This window comes from Indicator indicator, chromosome 5, assembly GCF_027791375.1.
Source record: "Indicator indicator isolate 239-I01 chromosome 5, UM_Iind_1.1, whole genome shotgun sequence".
Lineage (NCBI taxonomy): Eukaryota > Metazoa > Chordata > Aves > Piciformes > Indicatoridae > Indicator > Indicator indicator.
Window position 1 is genome coordinate 34,146,101 of NC_072014.1, and position 18,886 is coordinate 34,164,986.

General features: G+C 36.9%; 1 protein-coding gene across 4 annotated transcripts in view; it reads right to left on the reverse strand.

The window, feature by feature from the left end:
* DPP10 (dipeptidyl peptidase like 10) overlaps nucleotides 1-18,886 on the reverse strand; it is a 225,999-nt gene that overhangs the window by 70,702 nt on the left and 136,411 nt on the right. For 3 of the 4 annotated variants that reach the window (XM_054381326.1, XM_054381325.1, XM_054381324.1), the window contains 2 exons: nucleotides 6,610-6,662; nucleotides 6,429-6,510 (listed from right to left, as the gene is read on the reverse strand). In XM_054381326.1, coding sequence (XP_054237301.1) covers nucleotides 6,429-6,510; nucleotides 6,610-6,662 — 135 coding nt within the window. Of the gene's footprint in view, nucleotides 1-6,428; nucleotides 6,511-6,609; nucleotides 6,663-10,379; nucleotides 10,399-17,744; nucleotides 17,774-18,886 lie in introns of all 4 variants that reach the window. The other variant, XM_054381323.1, reaches the window with a different exon arrangement.

Sequence of the window (18,886 nt, forward strand, 5' to 3'; positions counted from 1 at the left end):
TCATTATTTCTTCACATCTTTCAGACACAGCCAGGTAGTTATTCTAACAAAGGGCCAGCAATATCTAATCCTTAACAGTTAATATTTTTAAGTTACCTCTGATTCCAGGACACCTTCATTGAATTTTGCTAAGCAAAATGATGAAGCAACTTCTATGCTCAAGACAGCCTTGCTTCCATTTATAAATGTTCCTGCTCCCTGGAGCTTCACAAAACTTTTATTGAACATATTCAACCTTGATATGTAAAACTGTGTTTTCCACTGCTTTCCAGAACTGCCTGTGTTTGCTGGCTACATTCTACATTCCCATTTTCTGAGATGGAGAAAACTGCTTTTGCAAGAAATATCACTTTTGAAACTAGAGAACATGCATTTAATGCTTCTCCTCCAGCTTCATCTATATTTAAGTGCAGCGGGCACCTAGAAATTAATAATTGAAATGGAAATTAATTCAGAAGAATACCTTCAGAGAAACTAATAATTTAATTTTTTCTTTGAAGAATAGTTTGAGTTAAATGACTTAGATGGAAAGGCAGAAAAACATTTACATTTTACAATGTTAATTTGAGAAATCTAGGAGGAAATCCAACATGTGGCAGCAGCTTAGGAGGAAAAATATATTGCCCATGCTCACCGTGGCCCTAATGAAAAGCAGTTCTTGCATGAAAAAAATATATCAGTAGAATGCTTTTGCAAGTAGGCTATTAAGTGACTTTCTGGTAGACTTGAGTCTTTAAGGGGTTGGGCAAAAACTTAACTAGGTTGACAATGCTTAACCATGCAGTTTGCCTTTCTTCATAGAAACATCCTCAGCAAGACAGAAGATCTCCAAATATGCTCTGAAGTACAGAAGCTCTGTAAAGAACTCCTCATCCATTGCAAGTAAGAAATCATACCTGAGGTCAATGCTACATTAAAATGTTCTTATTTATTTCTGGTTTTCAGAATAAATTCAGGCAGACATTCCCCTCTCAGTTTTACTGCCATTTTCGTCATTATGATTAGAATTAAAGGAAAATAAAGCCTTGACATTTCCATATGTGTTTTAAAGCTACATATATAAAAATACACCAAGTCCAAAGAGCAAAGGAGTTTGAAAATGAAAACAGCAGACTAACGATATTTATTTAGATCTTCCTTCATTAGCATTAATTGAGCTTCTATTTGACTCATGTACCCTAAGAGATCTTTTCTTCTTCATTTGCAAACAGAAGTGTTTTTGCCAGGAGGGGGTGCCAAGTACTCACAGCATTAATTAGGCAAAAGATAAAACAGAGAGTAAATATTTTACAGAAAGGTAAGTTACCAATGTTTTATAGTAGTTCTACTTTGAACCTTGATAGAACAGACATTAAATGAAGCTTTCAGCAACTAATGGCTGTTAAAGCATCTGTTGAGGAAGGTATGTGTCCAGCATACTCCTGCTAATGTCTCATTTAGTAAAATTAGTCCAGTGCTCATCTGCGTGGTTGATAAATAATATCAAATACACTTCTCTGCTGCAGTATTTCTATTGTGTAAAGCAGTATTTGAAAGCCATAGAAAAAAAGCTAAAATTCTGAAGCGAGGGCAATTGTAAGGAAATGTCATGTGAGTTCAACAATCTGAAAGTTATTTGCATTTTTGTGGAGTAACAGGTGTTGATGGGGTTGATGGCAAAATTAACCTCCAAACAAGACAACCAGGATAGAGGTGACTGAATACAAAGCAGAAGGAGAGAGAGTTCTTGAAGTGGTAACATTTATTAATAACAATTAAATGCAGATTTTGCTCTGTTTTGTTTCTGCGTTTCTGTTTCTATGCTTGGCTTTAGATAGATTTACTATAAGGTGAGGTCCTTTTTCACAGGGTTTTTTGTTGGTTTTGTGTTTTGTTTTGATTTTGTTGTTGTTGTTTGGTTTTTCTTTTTTTCCATTCTTTTTGCAAAAGCTTCAGCTTCCAAGCCCTATTATCTCCATATATTTTGTTACTTTTTGGTTGGTTGGTTGGTTTGGTTGGTTTTGGAACAAGAGGGTAATTGCTTGTTATTGTTAATATTTAAAATATCTTCTAAAAATTAATGAGAGTAATGCTGAATCCATAATTCACCTGCAGTTAAAAAACTGTGCTTTGTGCATACAGGAGACTAGGTAATTCTACCCAATGATGACCTAAATTACCTTAAAGCATAGAAGTAGCTCATCTTCAGCCCTACCTTTTGATAAAGCTATGTTTTGTTGATGGCACCAAATTTTGACAAAAAGGTCCATCAAGCTTTTCCAGGCTGACCTTTTCAGTATTCTGGAGTGCTTTACTATTTTCTTGGTTTCTGCTTTGTTAAAATATGCATTTACTTATGCATAGACATTCATACATAAGTCAATCAATCATTATTTATGCTGATCCATCCAAATAAATATATAACTCAAGCTCCCTTCAAATACACTTAATACATCATGAGAACAATACGCTCAGTGCAATAAGTAACATAAAACACACATAAATGCCCTGTTATAAATGTAAGGGCAAAGTGACTTGCATGGATATATGTTCATAGAAAAAAGTGAAAATAAAGTATTGCATAGAAAATAAACGAGTTACCACTCAGGCAGAAGAAACTTTACACCAAACTTTTAATAGAAAGCTGTGTCAAACTGAATAACTTTTAAACACACTTCACTGGGAGCTACTTGAAGTAATCCATCTGATAACTAATCAGAAGAATTCTCTGTATCACAAGAGGCACTGAAGAGAAACACTACATCTTTTATAGAAAATTCTGCATACACTGGAGACCAGAGGTCAGCTTTTATATTCAGGCTTCTACTGCAATAAATCTACTGCAATACCATACATAGATCTAGACACAAAGGGCTGTGTTAGATACAAGCCAGGTCCAGCACAGAAACATAAAAGTCATTTCTACAAACTATTAGAGAAGATGAGGTCAGAGAGAATATTGCATTAAAATTAGATATTTCAACACCAGAAACCCTTTAAAATACCCCAAAGCATTCTTATCCTCAGTGAAGCCTTCCTACCAGGCATGGGATATCTCGTCTTCAGACACAAGCAATGAGGTCTTGAACCAAGTAAACTGCAGGCAGAAAAACGTTTATGAAACCAATTAGATGTCCAATTGTGCTGGTTTGTTTTCCCTGGAAACTCGATGATGCTGTAATGAATTCTATAGATGTGAAATAAAGAGATAATCAACTGATCCCTTTCAAAAATGTAATCAAACATGAGAAAATATGAAAAAAAATTAGCAAGTACACAAATAGCTCCCTAAGACACACAGAAAGGTCTTTTAGATCTGGAACAGTTCTAACACAGTTGAAAGACAGCCATTTAAAGAGTGTGACCTTGAAAACAGTTCTGCAAAATAACAGCTACCTGACCTTGAAATACATTAATTCATTAGATAAAAGTTTCTTCTCGCTGATGGCAAACATTTCCAATTACACCACCACAATGACATGACTCAAACAGCTGACACTTCTCTGAGCTTTCCTTCTGACAAAATTCTCTACTCTAGGTCAACAGCAAGAAACCGAAATAAATTCCAGCCACCATGGCAGCTTCAAAACAGGGGTGTTATGGTCCAGTCATCTGGTATCTGATAAGAACCTAACTCTTTTCTTCACTGCAGCCATATTCCCTCCTCTGTCCAATAAGCTCTGTCTGTCGTCACACAAATTTTCCTGCTCAGTCATTCCATTTCCATTTTTTTCCTCTTCATCTTCTTATATTATCTGTTTTACTTGTCGAAGAATCCAAATTAAGATTCACATGTAATCTATATGGCTCTTCTGCAGAACTAAGGATTAGAAACATCTTATTTTACACTCCAGTCTATTTATGGAAATAGCTGATCCAACTCCATGTGTCATCCCCCATCATCTGGATTTAATCCAGGACCTTCCAAATAGTTACAGTGCATAGTTAGGACTTTTGGCTCAGTCAAGCATACCTGTGCCTTGTGTCGTGGCTGTAATAATGCTATTCTTTTTTTGCACTGCACCTGGAAGAGTTCTGTTCCTTTTTATTTTAGGGATTTATATATATTTGGCTTATATGATATTCACAGGGTATGTGTCATGGATCTTTCCAGATGAAACTTTTATATGTAGTCTGTTTTCTAGTTGTTCAGTTCTAGTTGTCAGTTGAAATAAATGGCTCTTGGAGGTTACTCAGTAACCCAAGTGCCTTATGAATACATATGCATTCCACTGCTTGTTTTACTTAATATGAATTATCATTGTTTCTTTATTATACGGATAAGACACATTAAGTATTGTTTAGGAAGGGACATTAGCAAACCAATCATTGTGTGTTTGGCAAGATGGATCCATGAGGCTGCACCTTTGAGCCCAGACATGTACTATCAGCAGCTACTGCTGATGGTCCCGTTACAACTCTCTCTTTACCCAGTTTCACTGCTGATTGCTTCCTGTACCATCTTTCTCAAAACAGTTTGGTTCTAATGACAGATTTTATAACTAAGAGCAGTCATGGCAATCTGCCCTCACATTTTCTCTGCCTAACCTCTTCTGCTGGAGCAATCTTTACTGTCCTGTTTCTGGTAGAGGCAGCTGTTCCTTTGGACAGTAGCAACAACCATTATTCACAATAGTTTTTATTCATTAATGCTCATTCTACATTTCTGGCTTTCTGCTGAAGTGGGAAGATAATGTGGCAAGGCACTTCTTCCACTTCAGAAACCTTCTTTTATCCCATAAAAAGCTTCAAGAGGACATCTTTCTTATTGGCAATTCTTATGGAAGTGACCTTCAGTATACTGTCATTGCTGATGAACATCTATACGACAACACTTGGTATCATTCAGAGTGCACAGATTTTGTGTTTCAATCAAAGTTATTATTTCCTAATTCTGATGACCATATGGCACCATAAAGCCCACAGTAAAGCAGATATTTTTAAAGCATGACATTAACTTTACTAGGGACATTAACGAAGATGAGCAATGTTATCTTCACCAAAGTATGAATTATGCCAACGTTTTGAAATTCAGATGATAAAGGTTGTACCTGAAATGACCACCTAGTTTTTGCAGTTCTGAGACTTAATAGGAGTCCACCTGTGCCTGTATCTGAAAGTATGCATTACATATTTCCAGAAAGATAATCTAGGCAAAACTGATAAAGACAGCATTATTCTAACATATTATTTTCCTGAAGTTTATGATTGGTAAGTCTGCCCCTGTTCTTTGGATACACCCCAGGAAAAAAGAAAATTAATTTCTCAGCAATCAATGCATGTAATTGTAGTTGTACTTCAGATTGCTACTCAGAGGTGCAGCAGAGACAAATATTCTGAGCTGCAATTTAATTTGAAATATTTTAAAATTCTGTTCATTTTTGCAAATGCATCACCTTTCTGCTACAACCTACACAGGTTGAGATGTTCCATAATAATACCTGGTAAATAACCTATTTGTTACCACCAATCCTGTCTATGTGCATTCATTACTAACAAATCAATGTTTTTAATTATTAAGGCATTACAAGCATTTTCCCATTACTTCTTCCTTCCTGCATCCACTTGCTTACTGCAACACACTTTAACCAGAAGCATTTTCTACATTGCCACCATCTTGATGAATGATATATGCAACAGGGTACAGTCTCAAGACACTCAACTTATAGCCTTTCTGTATGAACAAGTCAAATGTGCAAAGAGGCTTCGGGATCATGCCTGCAGGCATTAATGAGCTTATTAGAATACTGTAACAAGGATTATCTGAATTTCTTATTCAGAGAGTTTTATAAGTCTCTTGAGTTCAACTACCAGCACAGGTCAGTTTAAAATCATTGCTGTTTTAAATTCACTTTTTTTTTTTTTTTAATCTCATTGAGACTGGTCGTGATGATCATGGATGATTTGTGTCCATAAAAAGTTATAAAACTTTTGGTAGAAAACAATATATGCAACATAGGAATTCTGGTTTTATTATTCTGAATCCAATGTACTGCAACTGACCTTGGCAGCAGTTTTCATACTGAAATGAAAATACTACTTTTATTGAATACATCACATCCACTTTTGGATGCTAAGCTTTTGCTTCTGACAGTTTTCATTGATCATGAACTTGAAAACTTCACCTTCAACTTTCCTCCTCTCATAGGAGTAGCTATAAAGATGGTCATTTTGAAAACTACTTGAGAGCATATTTAGATGAAGATGTGATTCTTTCAACAGTTCTACAATTAAAGGTGATTACTTCAACACTTGAAGAAAAACATGTTTACATGTTTTCAATAAACATAAATAAATAGATCCTCTAAAAAGTGTTACAGGACAATACTAGCATCATGCATAAATATAACAAAATGGATCTTAAGGCTTTTTTTAATTATTATTTTTCACTTCAGCCTGTCTGAGTAAATGCATCATTAAACCACAGCATTTTTAATGACTGTACTTACCAGTTGCTGTCCTTGGACACCCCAGGCAGCATACTGTAAAACAGAATCCTCTACTTCTGGAGGGTTCAACTCCCAAACTTCCCTTGAAAAAATGGAAACATTTTTACTTGAACACACTCGCATCACCTTATGCATAGAACCACTAACAATGACATCACATTGAAAAAACAATGTGACCTACCTTGTGTGTATGTTATAAATCACATAGGAAGCTGTGTAAGAGTAATGAAAAACCTGTCACCAAAAAAAAAGAAAAGAAAGTGTAAGAATTATAAAACCAAATAAATACTGGATTAAATAGGCACCACCATTATGATAGTCACAGTCTTTTAAACTCTATCAACATCTCTATTACTGAAAGGAAGATTTTACAGAATTAATTATATCCAACAGTCTTGAATCAGTTTTGAGAGCTGTCTGAAGGACTCATCTATTAATGTCACCAGACACTTAACCTGTAAAACAGCTGCACAGAAACAGTCCCAGAAATATTTCTGTTCCTGTTCAACAATAGAATTCAAAAAGACAAAACCAAACCAAACAAAACCCCGTAAGAACATACATTTAAAAAAACACATCACACAAACACAACAACTTTTGCCTGCACTACTTCATTAGTTTATCTTCAAAATAATTCAAAAAATTATTTTACTTGAAATGTAGACGTGGTATTTTTTCTGACCACCTGCCTGAACTATGGCTCACAGAATAAAACAATGAGTGCTTACTGGGGCTCTGTTTGGTCTGGATTTCCTTAAACATGAGTCAGTATGATTTTAACCAACTTCCTTTGAAATGCAGGGAAAGTTTGTTTTATCTGAGATTTTTTTGTATGCCACACTTTGGGTAAAACAAAGAACTATTTGTCAGTAAACCTTCCAAATTCATCAGGAAGTTACCAGCAGCTTCTGCTATTAGAAACCCCAGGATTCTCTGGACAGAAGACACAAGAAAATCTAATGGACAATTTTATGCTGCTATCTTTATTTGTTGTGAGTTTGGTTGAAAACAAATGAAATAAACAAGATTGTCATTTGAGTGCAAAATATCAAGGCCTGATGTCTGTAGACCCAGAAGACCCATGGTGGGGAACAGCATGGTACAGTGTGCAATGTGATACACCAGCACCACAAAGGCCTAAATTCAAAGTAAACTATTACAGCTTTGCTGTAAAGTCAAACATACAGTGAGTAACAGACATTTTGCTGTCTTCTGGACTTTGGTGCCTGGTTTTGACCTAGCTCATGTCTTTACTACTATGTTTCACATTATGAAAGTAGCATAGTTAATTACTTTTCTTACGGATTGAAATTACTTCATGGTCTTGGAATATAAAACACATTTGCAACTAATTGTTACACTGTTACTGTGCTATGAGAAATTCTTGTTAATGTAAACTACTGTCAGAATGAAACATAGGGTGACATCCACTAGACTTACTGTAGCTTCTCATCTACAGAATTACAGTATCCTTGCTTAGACCATAGAGGACTTATTTCAAGACAGTGTCAGGCTAGTTCTGGTTAGATGGAAACAGATTCAGCTGTAAAGCCGAAACCTTGATATAGATGTATGTGTGGGACCTCTTCAGTTTATGTTACCCACATCAGGAATCTTTCAGTGTCTCCTCCAAAGAGACAAAGGAGGATCACATATGAACACAGAATCACAGAATGGTCCAGGCCAGAAGGGACCTCCAAAGGTCATCCAGTCTGACCTCCCCACAGTCAGCAGGGACATCCCCAACTAGATCAGGCTGCCCAGAGCCTCGTCAAGTCTTACCTGGAATATCTCCAGGGAAGGAGCCTCAACCACCTCCCTAGGCAACCTGTTCCAGTGTTCCACCACCCTCATAGTCAAGAACTTCTTCCTGATATCCAATCTAAATCTGCCCTTCTCTAGTTTGAAGCCATTGTCCCTTGTCCTGTCACCACAGGCCCTTGCAAACAGTCTCTCTCCTTCCTTCCTGTAGGCCCCCCTCAGGTACTGGAAGGCTGCTATTAGGTCTCCCTGGAGCCTTCTCTTTTCCAGGCTGAACAACCCCAGCTCCCTCAGCCTGTCCTCATAGCAGAGGTGCTCCAACCCCCTGATCATTTTCATGGCCTCCTCTGGACCCTCTCCATCAGGTCCATGTCCTACCTATATTGAGGGCTCCAGACCTGTACACAGAGGTACTAGAACTAGCCCGTCACACATGAGAGGGGTTTCAGAGGTTGCTGTTTTGTCTGGAAGTCATTCAGTAACAGAATCACCTGAAATGCCCTTCCACTGCCTCGTTGCTGCTATCAGTTCCCTGTCAATGCACATGCAGAATTTAGCAAGTCCTAAATCCTTGCTGGTCAAAGCTGCAACAAGCCCACACAGGTTTGCAAAATTATCAACAGTACTTTGTGCAATAGCTGAATTTCCCTTCTACAAAATTTCCCTTCCATTTTCCAAGTCTATGATGATTAACATCAAAAATGTGCTTCATTGGAAAGAATCACAGATGTATTAATAAGCATACCCCAAGCTGTCAGTTGCGTTTATATTACAGCTTATAAAAGAGTGCTTGGTTATGTAAAATATAAGCCTCTTCTGAAAAGTGCTAAGTATGACAGAAATAGAGATAAATTATAATAATATTATGATTGCTGTAGGAGGTACTAAGGCACCAAGAAGAATACTCTAAGTAAACTGATTTTCTCTAAATAGCTATCATAAACATATTCCCTACCGTGTCTTCATACTATATATACATACAATTATATACATAGCAGATGCAGACAGACTATTTGCTAATCAGAGCATGGTAGGAGTTGGAAGGAACCTCTGGAGATCACCACTTTGATCAGGTTGCACAGGACTGTAGGCAGGCAGGTTTTGAAAGCCTCCAGAGAAGGAGACTCAACGACCTCTCTTGGCAGCCTGGATAGAGTTCGTCAAGTACTGCTGGGAAGACAATGAGACAAACCATTGGTCTCAAAGCTCCTGCTCTCTTTTATAAATCTTATATTGCTAGAGGTAAGAGACAGCAGATCAAAGGGACCTAAACAGTTAAATCATGGTGGTTTCTGCACATTGCCAGAGGCTACCCAGGAGGTACTTGCCCACAGCTGTTAAAGAGGACAGTCTCATACAGCTAGTTACAGCAAAGAGGAACATGTTGGGTTTTTCTCCTTCCAGGAAAAGGAGAAAGTATATCATAAATAATGTGTGGAGAGCTGCTAAGTATTTAGAATAGAAATATTTTTTAAGTAAATTAGACAGAATATATTTCAACAAGGAATGCTAAACCAGTAAGTCATTTTGACAGCTTTAACAGAAAATATGTGATAACAACAAGCACACCACTTCATATTTCACGTGGAAACTCTCCTCTTGCCTTGTGATGAAACTTTTATCTAAATGCCTATGCATTTCGATAAATATTAATATCTTTATAAGTATTAATACATTTGAAAGAACTCCATAACCAGAGGATAGCAACATTACAACAGTTACTTTAAGACAGGATGGTGACATTTTTCTGTTACTCGTTAGTTTTAGTTCTTAATAGGAATGCCTCACATAAACTACAAGTAGGAAGTTTCTTAATTCATGCTTGCAAGAGCCACATACTGAAACACAATCACTATCAACATTAAACTAAAAAAAGACGACATAAAAAGCCTTTCTTTTTCAAATCTGGGTTATATAGAAAGTGTTTAGGAATCTCTTATAGTTTTGTATAAAGTCTTATCCATTTGCCTTCCTTTTGCAGCCAGCCATATGAGTGGCTGGGACGACACATCTGTTTATCCCTAACATACCAGATGTAGCATCACACAACAGGAGCCCAGCTGAAGGCTCCAAGCATGACACTAACCATAGGAAGCATCAGCAAATATCAAAATACCAGAAAAAAAACTCTTCTGCCTAGCCACAAACTGCATTACCCTGGGAAGAGGCTTGGGAATTCTGCCCTGCAACTTGTTTTTTGGGATATGCACTAATAGGAAAAAAAAAAAAAAAGGGTAATTTATGATGAAGTTTGCAAATAAGCAGACTGAGAGCCACGTGGGTAAAGTTCAGGCTGTACTGACCCTTCACCATCTACAGTGAAAGGCTGGTTGTTGTCTTCACCATTTATCATTTCTATTCCAGAATGTTTTCATACATTTCCTGTACTCCATGCCTTCAAAATGGGGTGGTATTGAAAGACTGACCTAAGGCTAATATTTAAAACTGGGCAATAAATTATTCCAGTTGACAGGAAAACAGAAGACATATTTAAGTAGTGTGAAACCAAGCATAAGGGAGAAAGGTTCAAGAGAAAAAAGACTCAAGAGGAGAATCAGGGAATATCTCTAAGTGAGGCAATGCAGGAGAACAAAGCCTTTAAAAATATTAAATTAATTACAGTAATTTATGCACTGTCATATCAGTGAAAGAAAATGAAGACCAGAAAAATGCCTGGCATAATTAATTAGTAAAACTATACATATGACACCATGAGGAGCCTTACTTTCACAAGTAACATACATGCTTATGACTGTTCAGGACTTTCTGACAACTAAATAAATTTCCTGTTTTGATTATGATAAGCTGGAAATGTTCCCCACAATGTCAAGAACTGTGAAAATGGCTTTTTAGATCATATAGATGGCATACTTTCTCCTAAATATATATATTTTTTTCCTGTAGAATGTAGTAGGTAATAACAATTGCATATCATGATTCCTTCTGAATTCAGTCTTTCAACAGTTTATAAACTGAAGAGAAGCTTTCACATGATGCTGCCCAAAACTGAAAAACTTAGCTTCATTTGTGCATGCAAAAAACCAAAAGAGTAACAAAGGACCTAAAAGAAAAAGGTGAAAAAAAGTATTTCAAGACAAATTACTTCAGTCAAAACCTACTGAATTAACAATCTATTATTCAGCTAACAGCCAACAGTAAAAAAATCCCAACATACTTATCAATCATGATCTGAACTTTTAGATGGCATATTGTTTGGGGGTTTAGATGTCCTTTATTTTCTACCTGTCAAGGAATGTCTGTCTCTTTCTGAGGTTTATAAAAACAAAATACTTGTCATGGAACTCAATGCCTAGCCAAGCAAGAGGCAGGAAAACAATATGTTCTATACACTTAGTCAAATACACTCCAGTGATTCTGCTATATACTCCAGTAAATATTCATTCCACTATTCTTGGGTAATTTGGAAAACATCCCTCAGTAGAACACTGCTTGTGCTAAAAAGCTGCCAAGAAAACGTCACTAGTAGTATTTCTACAGGATGATCAGGGCTCTGAGCTCCAGGGAAACGGAAGAGAGCTGATGACATTAGAACCACACACTGCTATAATCATAAAATGCTCTGGCATGCCAAACACCTTGACATATTCTCTGTCCATTTCATATATTATAAATCAATTATACTTGTTCACATGTTATTTATTTAGAGCAATAATGAAGCCTCCTTGCTAGCACAGTTTTTTTTCAAGGTATTGAACTAACTGGCCTATATTTTTGCTTTCACTCATGCAGACAGTCATACTGTGAACTCATCTCAGTGCTGCTACACTCTGTAAATTCTCCTTTCTGGATAAAACAGGACCTCACAAGGCATAACAACACTCAGTCTGAGCAAGAACAATAAAAACTGACGGTATATGAAATACGCTGAAGATTTCAGCATACGCTAAAACACTTCCAATTATTCTGAAGTTTACCAGCCAAATAGGGCATCTATCTCACACACATTTGGTTGATACATGGTAGATATTTATTTAGTTGTCCTTTAGGTAGGAAATAACAAAGAGATTACTTAAAAGCCATGGCTTTCCCATTAATTAAAACAAAATAAATAATAACGCATCAGAGTATCATTGGGTAACTGAAATTGTACAATATGTCATCATGCCCATCTCACTTGTTTCAAAACATATACACTGGCTTGGAAGGAGATGCAGTTTCTCAGACAACTTCAAAACTGTACAGATCTTTATGATTCATCAGTGAGATATCAGACCTTCTGTGTGTTAATTCACACTTCCGATCACATGTAAATCTAATATTTTAAGAGACTACCAGTCTGAATGAAACATTTTTAGCTGAGAAAGTTTTAACTGCTGCAGTATAGGGATTCCTTCCAAATAGTATTATTCATAAAAAGAGAACTATCAAGAAACTGCTTTTATTGCTTCTCAGGCAGCAGTTCAAAGCTAAAAGAACCCCACCTGGAAAAGATTTTGTGTGCCTAAAAACTTTTCTATTTTTCCCAGCTCTATCAATTGATTTAATAAAAGATATTAGCTCTTCCCTCAAGTCTTGCTTCATTTATCTCTTCAGGCCATCACATCTATAACAATGTTACTGAGAAACAAACATTCCTGAGCCCAACTGAAAAAAAAAAAAAACACTACCTAAAAATGATCCTTCCAAATTAACAACCTGTGTTACAGTATATTCCACAAAATACACGTGAATTGAAAAATCAAGGGAGATGACACAGTGAAGCAGGGAAATAAATAGGAATACATCTGGCCAAGGACACTTTTTCATTCAGATGCAGCCCTCCTTGCTTTTTTAAGATCTTACATAATACATTAGTGAAATGGCTCAGCACATTTGCAAACTGCCTTGGTGGGTGCCAGATACAGCAACTACTATCTGTTGTACATGGTTTGAAGAATCCTAACATGAGCAGGATTTTGCCTTCATCCTCTTTTCTACCACTGAATTAAGCATTTGAACAATTACCAACAATTCTACTTATGCTTGAAACTGAACAAAAAGACTTAGCCATTGTAAAGCGGTTACAAGGAAGCACTCCCACACAGAACCTCATGCACAGGTCCAAGATTAAACCTTCAATAAAGTTTCACTAAAGACTCGAAAATTCAATTTAGGAAAAGAAATGCAAACATGGTGTGTTGTTTTTTTTTTTTTTTTTATATCTTGGAAGAAAAGCAGAGCCTGCAGAACATGCCATGAGCTACAAAGATAAAGCAAGTACCAGAATAAGAATGGAGAGAATACAAGGGGAACATAATGAAATATAGATGCACAGGATGGTTACTGAGACCTTTTGAAGCGCTTACTGAAATTAATGCTCTTTGCCTGTCACACAGTCACATCTAAAGCAAGTAACACAGCAGACAATATGAGACTGTGTTGATGGCTTTGGGTAAGTCTATCTCACAGAGGCACACAACCCATCTAGCTTCAAATGATTTAACCCCAGTTAACTGGATGTGTAATGAAGTGCAACACTAAGCTGGTTGTGCATGAGCTTGCAATATAGAGCTTTGTGACACAGCTTCTGAAGCATAATGCTGCATTGATCCAGCCAGAGCATTTTCAGACCACAATCAGTATCTACACGCAGTGCAAGGACACACAAATTAAAATTAAAAAGGAGGTTGGATGGCTCCATAACATATTCTGCTGTATGGCAGAGTTCTGATTTTTGTTACTTAATTTTCTGCTAGCATATAATTAGTCAGATAAAACAAATTGCATTATGCATGAGTTATATTCAAATTTACTCTCTCTAAAAAAAAAAAAATCACAGCCTATACAAATTAAAGAAATGTATATAAAGTTTATAGATATTGGCTATAAGAATTGTGAAACATTATTCTCTAAATTACTTCTCCTTTAGCTAATGGAGTCTCCTTCTCTGGAGACTTTCAAAACCCACCCGGATGCATTCCTGTGCAGACTACCCTAAGTGATAGTGCTCTGGCAGGGGAGCTGGACCTGATGATCTCTTGAGGTCCCTTCCAGCCTCTGATATACTGTGATACTGTGATATTTTACGCTCAGTTTTGCTCTGTGTTTACTGGTGCAATTCAGATCTCAAGCAATGAAAATAAGAAAATACTTTGAATCTTTTAATTAAAATTATATACGAACTCTTTATTCTGCTACACATTTGGAGAACATCAAAATATTTGCAGCCAGATTTCATCCTTTATGGTAGTTTGCTTAAAGCAAATGAGTTACTCCATGTGTGTACGGATGTTAGTCTTTGCTTTGTCCCATCAGGATTCCAAGTAGCAACACCAAAAAAAAAAAAAAAAAAAAAAAAAAAAAAAAAAAAAAGGATCAACATTCACAAACAAACTTCTATCCCTCATTTTCCTTTAGGAGCTTTACAACACGTGACTTGTTAGGACTGCAGTGCAAAGAAAATGGAATCAGCATCTAATGTGCTGAGCCAGAACTTTCACAAAACAATAAAAATGATACATTCTTTTCTTCCCTGTGTATTACAAGATGTGCAACACCCCTGTTAATAAAACCTGTGATGGAGTTAATAAGATGAAATTAGTAGCAGCATGACCACTGCCAAAGGCAAAGTACAGCTGCTGGATGAATTCCCCATCCATTTTGCAATGTATGTGCTAAATAAATTAGTAATGTTAATGCTATCAATAACATTATTAAGAGAAATACATCTTTAAAACTCCATTAACATTCACTACAAATGGTCTCCATATGCCTGCCCAGTCTGACTCTATATGTTCTTCAGCATGGGGACTGCTTTTAAAGAGGATTAAATGATTAAATATGGCATGGTCATGTTTGGATATCACATAATTGGCTGCCTGAACAGGTAAAAAGTGAAAAGAGAACTCTGCAGTGTTAACTCCTGAGCCGCATATGTATGAAACCCCTGTATAACACTTACACTGCAAATGGAGAGTTTGAATAAAACACAAACTATGTCAATAAGGGACTGACTATGTACATTTATTAAAGTAACATTGGTTAAAGATGGGAATTGCATTAATTCTTGCCATGGCAAGTAATACAGTGAAACCTCTGATTCTGTATTGATAACAAAGCTTGATTCACCCTGGGGTACACACCAGAGATGGTTCACAGCATGCTTCAGTGAAGTATGTTGTCAGGAGGTGGTGTGTTATTTTGCTGGTCCAGGATTCAGTAAGACTTTAATCACTTGAATCATGGAATGGTTTGGGTTAAAAGGGACCTTGAAGATCATCTAGTTCCAACCCTCCTGACATGGGCAGGGACACCTTCCACTGGACCAGGTTGCTCAAGACCTCATCCAACCTGGCCTTGAACACCTTTAGGGAAGGGGCATCCATGACCTCCCTGGGCAACCTTTTCCAGTGTCTCACCTCCTTCACTGTAAAGAATTTCTTTCTAATATCCAGTCTAAATCTACCCTCTTCAAGCTTAAATCCATTCCCTCTTGTCCTATCACTACAAGCCCTTGTAAAAAGTCCTTTACCACCTTTCTTGTAGGCCCCCTTCAGGTACTGGAAGGATGCTATAAGTTCTCCCTGGAGCCGCCTTTTCTCCAGGCTGAAAAGCCCCAACTCTCACAGCCTGTGTCCATAAGGGAGATGCTCTAGCCCTCTGGTCATCTTCATGGACCTCCTCTGAACCTGCTCCAGCAGTCCCTCTTATGCTGGGGGCACCAGAACTGGATGTAGCACTCCAGCTGGTGTCATGAGAGCAGAGTATGGAGAGCAGGGGAGTATGGAGAGCAGGGGAGAATGACTTCTTGCATCCTATTGATCACAATGCTTTAATGAGTTAATGGTTTAATGACCAACTTCATATGCGTTATATCTGGGGTAGAGAGAGGCACAGAAATTAACTCCTTCATGAACTGTAGATTTTTCACCACAATCCAGTAAATCTTTTCACTCTACCTTAATTTTAAATGGCAGTTAATGATACATTATTAATTCATCATTCATACAGCTAGAAAGGACTGATACAATCATCATGTCTGACCTCCTGTATCTGAAAGAAAGTTTATAAGACATTGTGTGATACAAAAACAGAGATTCTTCAATAATGATGAGATGATGAATTTCCACACATATCTGAATCCTATTGTTTCTATACAACCTTAGAAGTATGAAACTAGAGATAAATGCTGCCAACATTTATGCCTAAGTATCTATATATTTTTCCATAGTATTTGGCCTTTATAGAGGGCACAGCTTGTTTCTGAAAGTTCTGTATCTAATTGCAAAGAATTAATCTAAGATAGCTTGATGCATTTGAGCACTGAAGTTAAATGACAAGGTTATAACTTTGCAAAGCATCGTATTTATTTGTTTCAATCAACATCAATTATTTGTCATGATTGATAAGAACTACTGCATATCATTGGTAATAATTTATGGTTAGCATTAATAGTTTGGGGTATGAAATATTGCCAGCCATAACAACTAAGTACTGCCAAACCAATATAAATATAAAGGCAAGACATTTCTAAACACATAATTTATCCATAAGAAAAAAGGCTGTCAAGGAAGCCTACAGAAAAAATAACCTCTAGAAAAATCTGCTAAAGCTTCGACTGTTCCACATATAATTTTTCAGGAAGATTAATTATCTCAAGAAAAAGACATCCACTGCAGAATGTTAATTAATTCACAATCAATTAATCTCAGTTCATCTAACCAGCAGTAATATGATCTGAACCACAGTTCAGAATAACTGCAGAAGCTCCTTTTTCTTCTACATCAAGAACTGAGACAGACCACCCTATATTTGGATACGCAACTCAATCATTTTTTAATATATAATAACTTCAGATGAGTGAATTATTCAAAAAAGAATGTTCTGCATTGCTACTTCTGAAAGCCTCATATGTCACTGTCATTTGAAATTCTATTAGTTACACTATCACGTAAAACATGTTTCTTGAGTCTTGTATGGGATGACTTACAACAAAAATGTATATGAATTTTTTTCTGGCTTATTCACCTTCAGCATTCAAACCCAGGTATGACTTCACTGCAACCACAATTACATGATGGTAAGGCTGGTAAATCTTAAACCTCAAGCATAATGTGTGCATTTTTGATGTTGATACACATGTACATGCACATCGTTCTCAAATGTGGTGGTTTAATTTACTTTCCTCTTTGTGACACTGTGGAAGAAAAATTGAGCTAAGACTTGGTTTTCTCTAACAAGAGAAAGTGTTCCTCACATTGCATTTATTCAAACAGATGGCTACAGAGGAAATTGGCAAAAGTAGAAAAAATACCACCTTGTTTAGAAGATACACATCTACTTGTGGTGATATTTACAGAAATGTACATAAACTGCTTCAAATGAAACATTCTGTGCAAAGAAATCGGTAAAAGAGTTGTCGAGGAAATATTTTCTAAAATCAGATTTCATATAAAATGAAATGCTCAGGTCCTGAGCACAAAACTGAACTGAAAGATGCCTTGAAATGATGAAGATACAAAAGAAAATCAAGGCATATAATGTGACCATTTTGAAGACAACACAACAGTCTCTCAATATTTTTTTTCTTCTCCAAACAATGTGACTCACTCAGACAGCAGTAAGAAAGGAGATACTGGATGCTTCTCTACTGTTTGCTTACAATGACAGGAGATGAAAAGACCCTGTGCAGCTGGAGAAAGTACAAGCAAAGAGATAAAAGCCTTGTGAGTCTGAAGAAATGTAGAGAAAAAAAAAATGGAGGAGAAAACTGTGCTGGAAGATGCAGATGAGTAAACCAGCAAACCTACAAGATGGAAGAAGGAAGCCAATAAAATAGGGCTAAAAACATCAGCACAGGAAAACAGAAATAACAAAGAGACAGAACAAGCTCAGCAAAACCACAGAACTGAGCCCCCTAAAGGGCTGAAAATGAAGAGCATCAGATCAAAAGGGAGGGAAAGCAATAAGCAGCAGGGAGGTGAAGCAGTAGGCAGATCTGCACTGTGTGGGCATGGTGGCTGGAAAACAGAGTTTCTTGAGACCGATGAAGGAAATTTATGCAGAGCAGTCTGGAATTTCGAGCCCTAACCTTTTGGAGAATGGAAGATGTGAGTGAAAAAGGCAACCCCTTCTCTCAGGAATCAGACAGTTCAGTACCTGAGTACATGAATTTCCTGCCTTTCACTGCCTTCCTTAGCAATATCATTAATTGCTGAACATTGATGTCTCACGTGGAGAAGCAGGAATGCAGTGGGTGCTTCTCGTGAGAGCTCATCTTCTCATCTTTGGAAGTCTCCCACAGTCATATCAGCACACTTTCAATGGTATCTCTGGGTACTAGGCTGTCTAGGGATTCTCTTTATATTGCTAGTGGGTTTTTTCAATAGTATTCAAATCCCTATTTAGTCTTTTGTGAGAAGATGACGATGACTACCTTGATTTTGAGTATTTACCTGCATGTAGGTTGAGCTACAGGTTTCCCAATTACTTTTGAAATGTGTGTGCTTAAACGTGCTTGTACTTCCATCAAACCTTATGACACAGGCAGCCAACATGACCAGAACTCCATCACTCCAAACCCTTTAGAAAGTCTCTTTAAACTCTTCAGATGATTTAAACTCCAGTATCTTCAATAAATGATACCTATGTTAAGACAGCATGAAAAGAAAACCTTGCCATAGGAGTAAGTTCCACAGGTATCACTACTGCTAAATTTCTTCTTTAGTTTTAAACTTCAGGTTTGGTCATGCTCTATT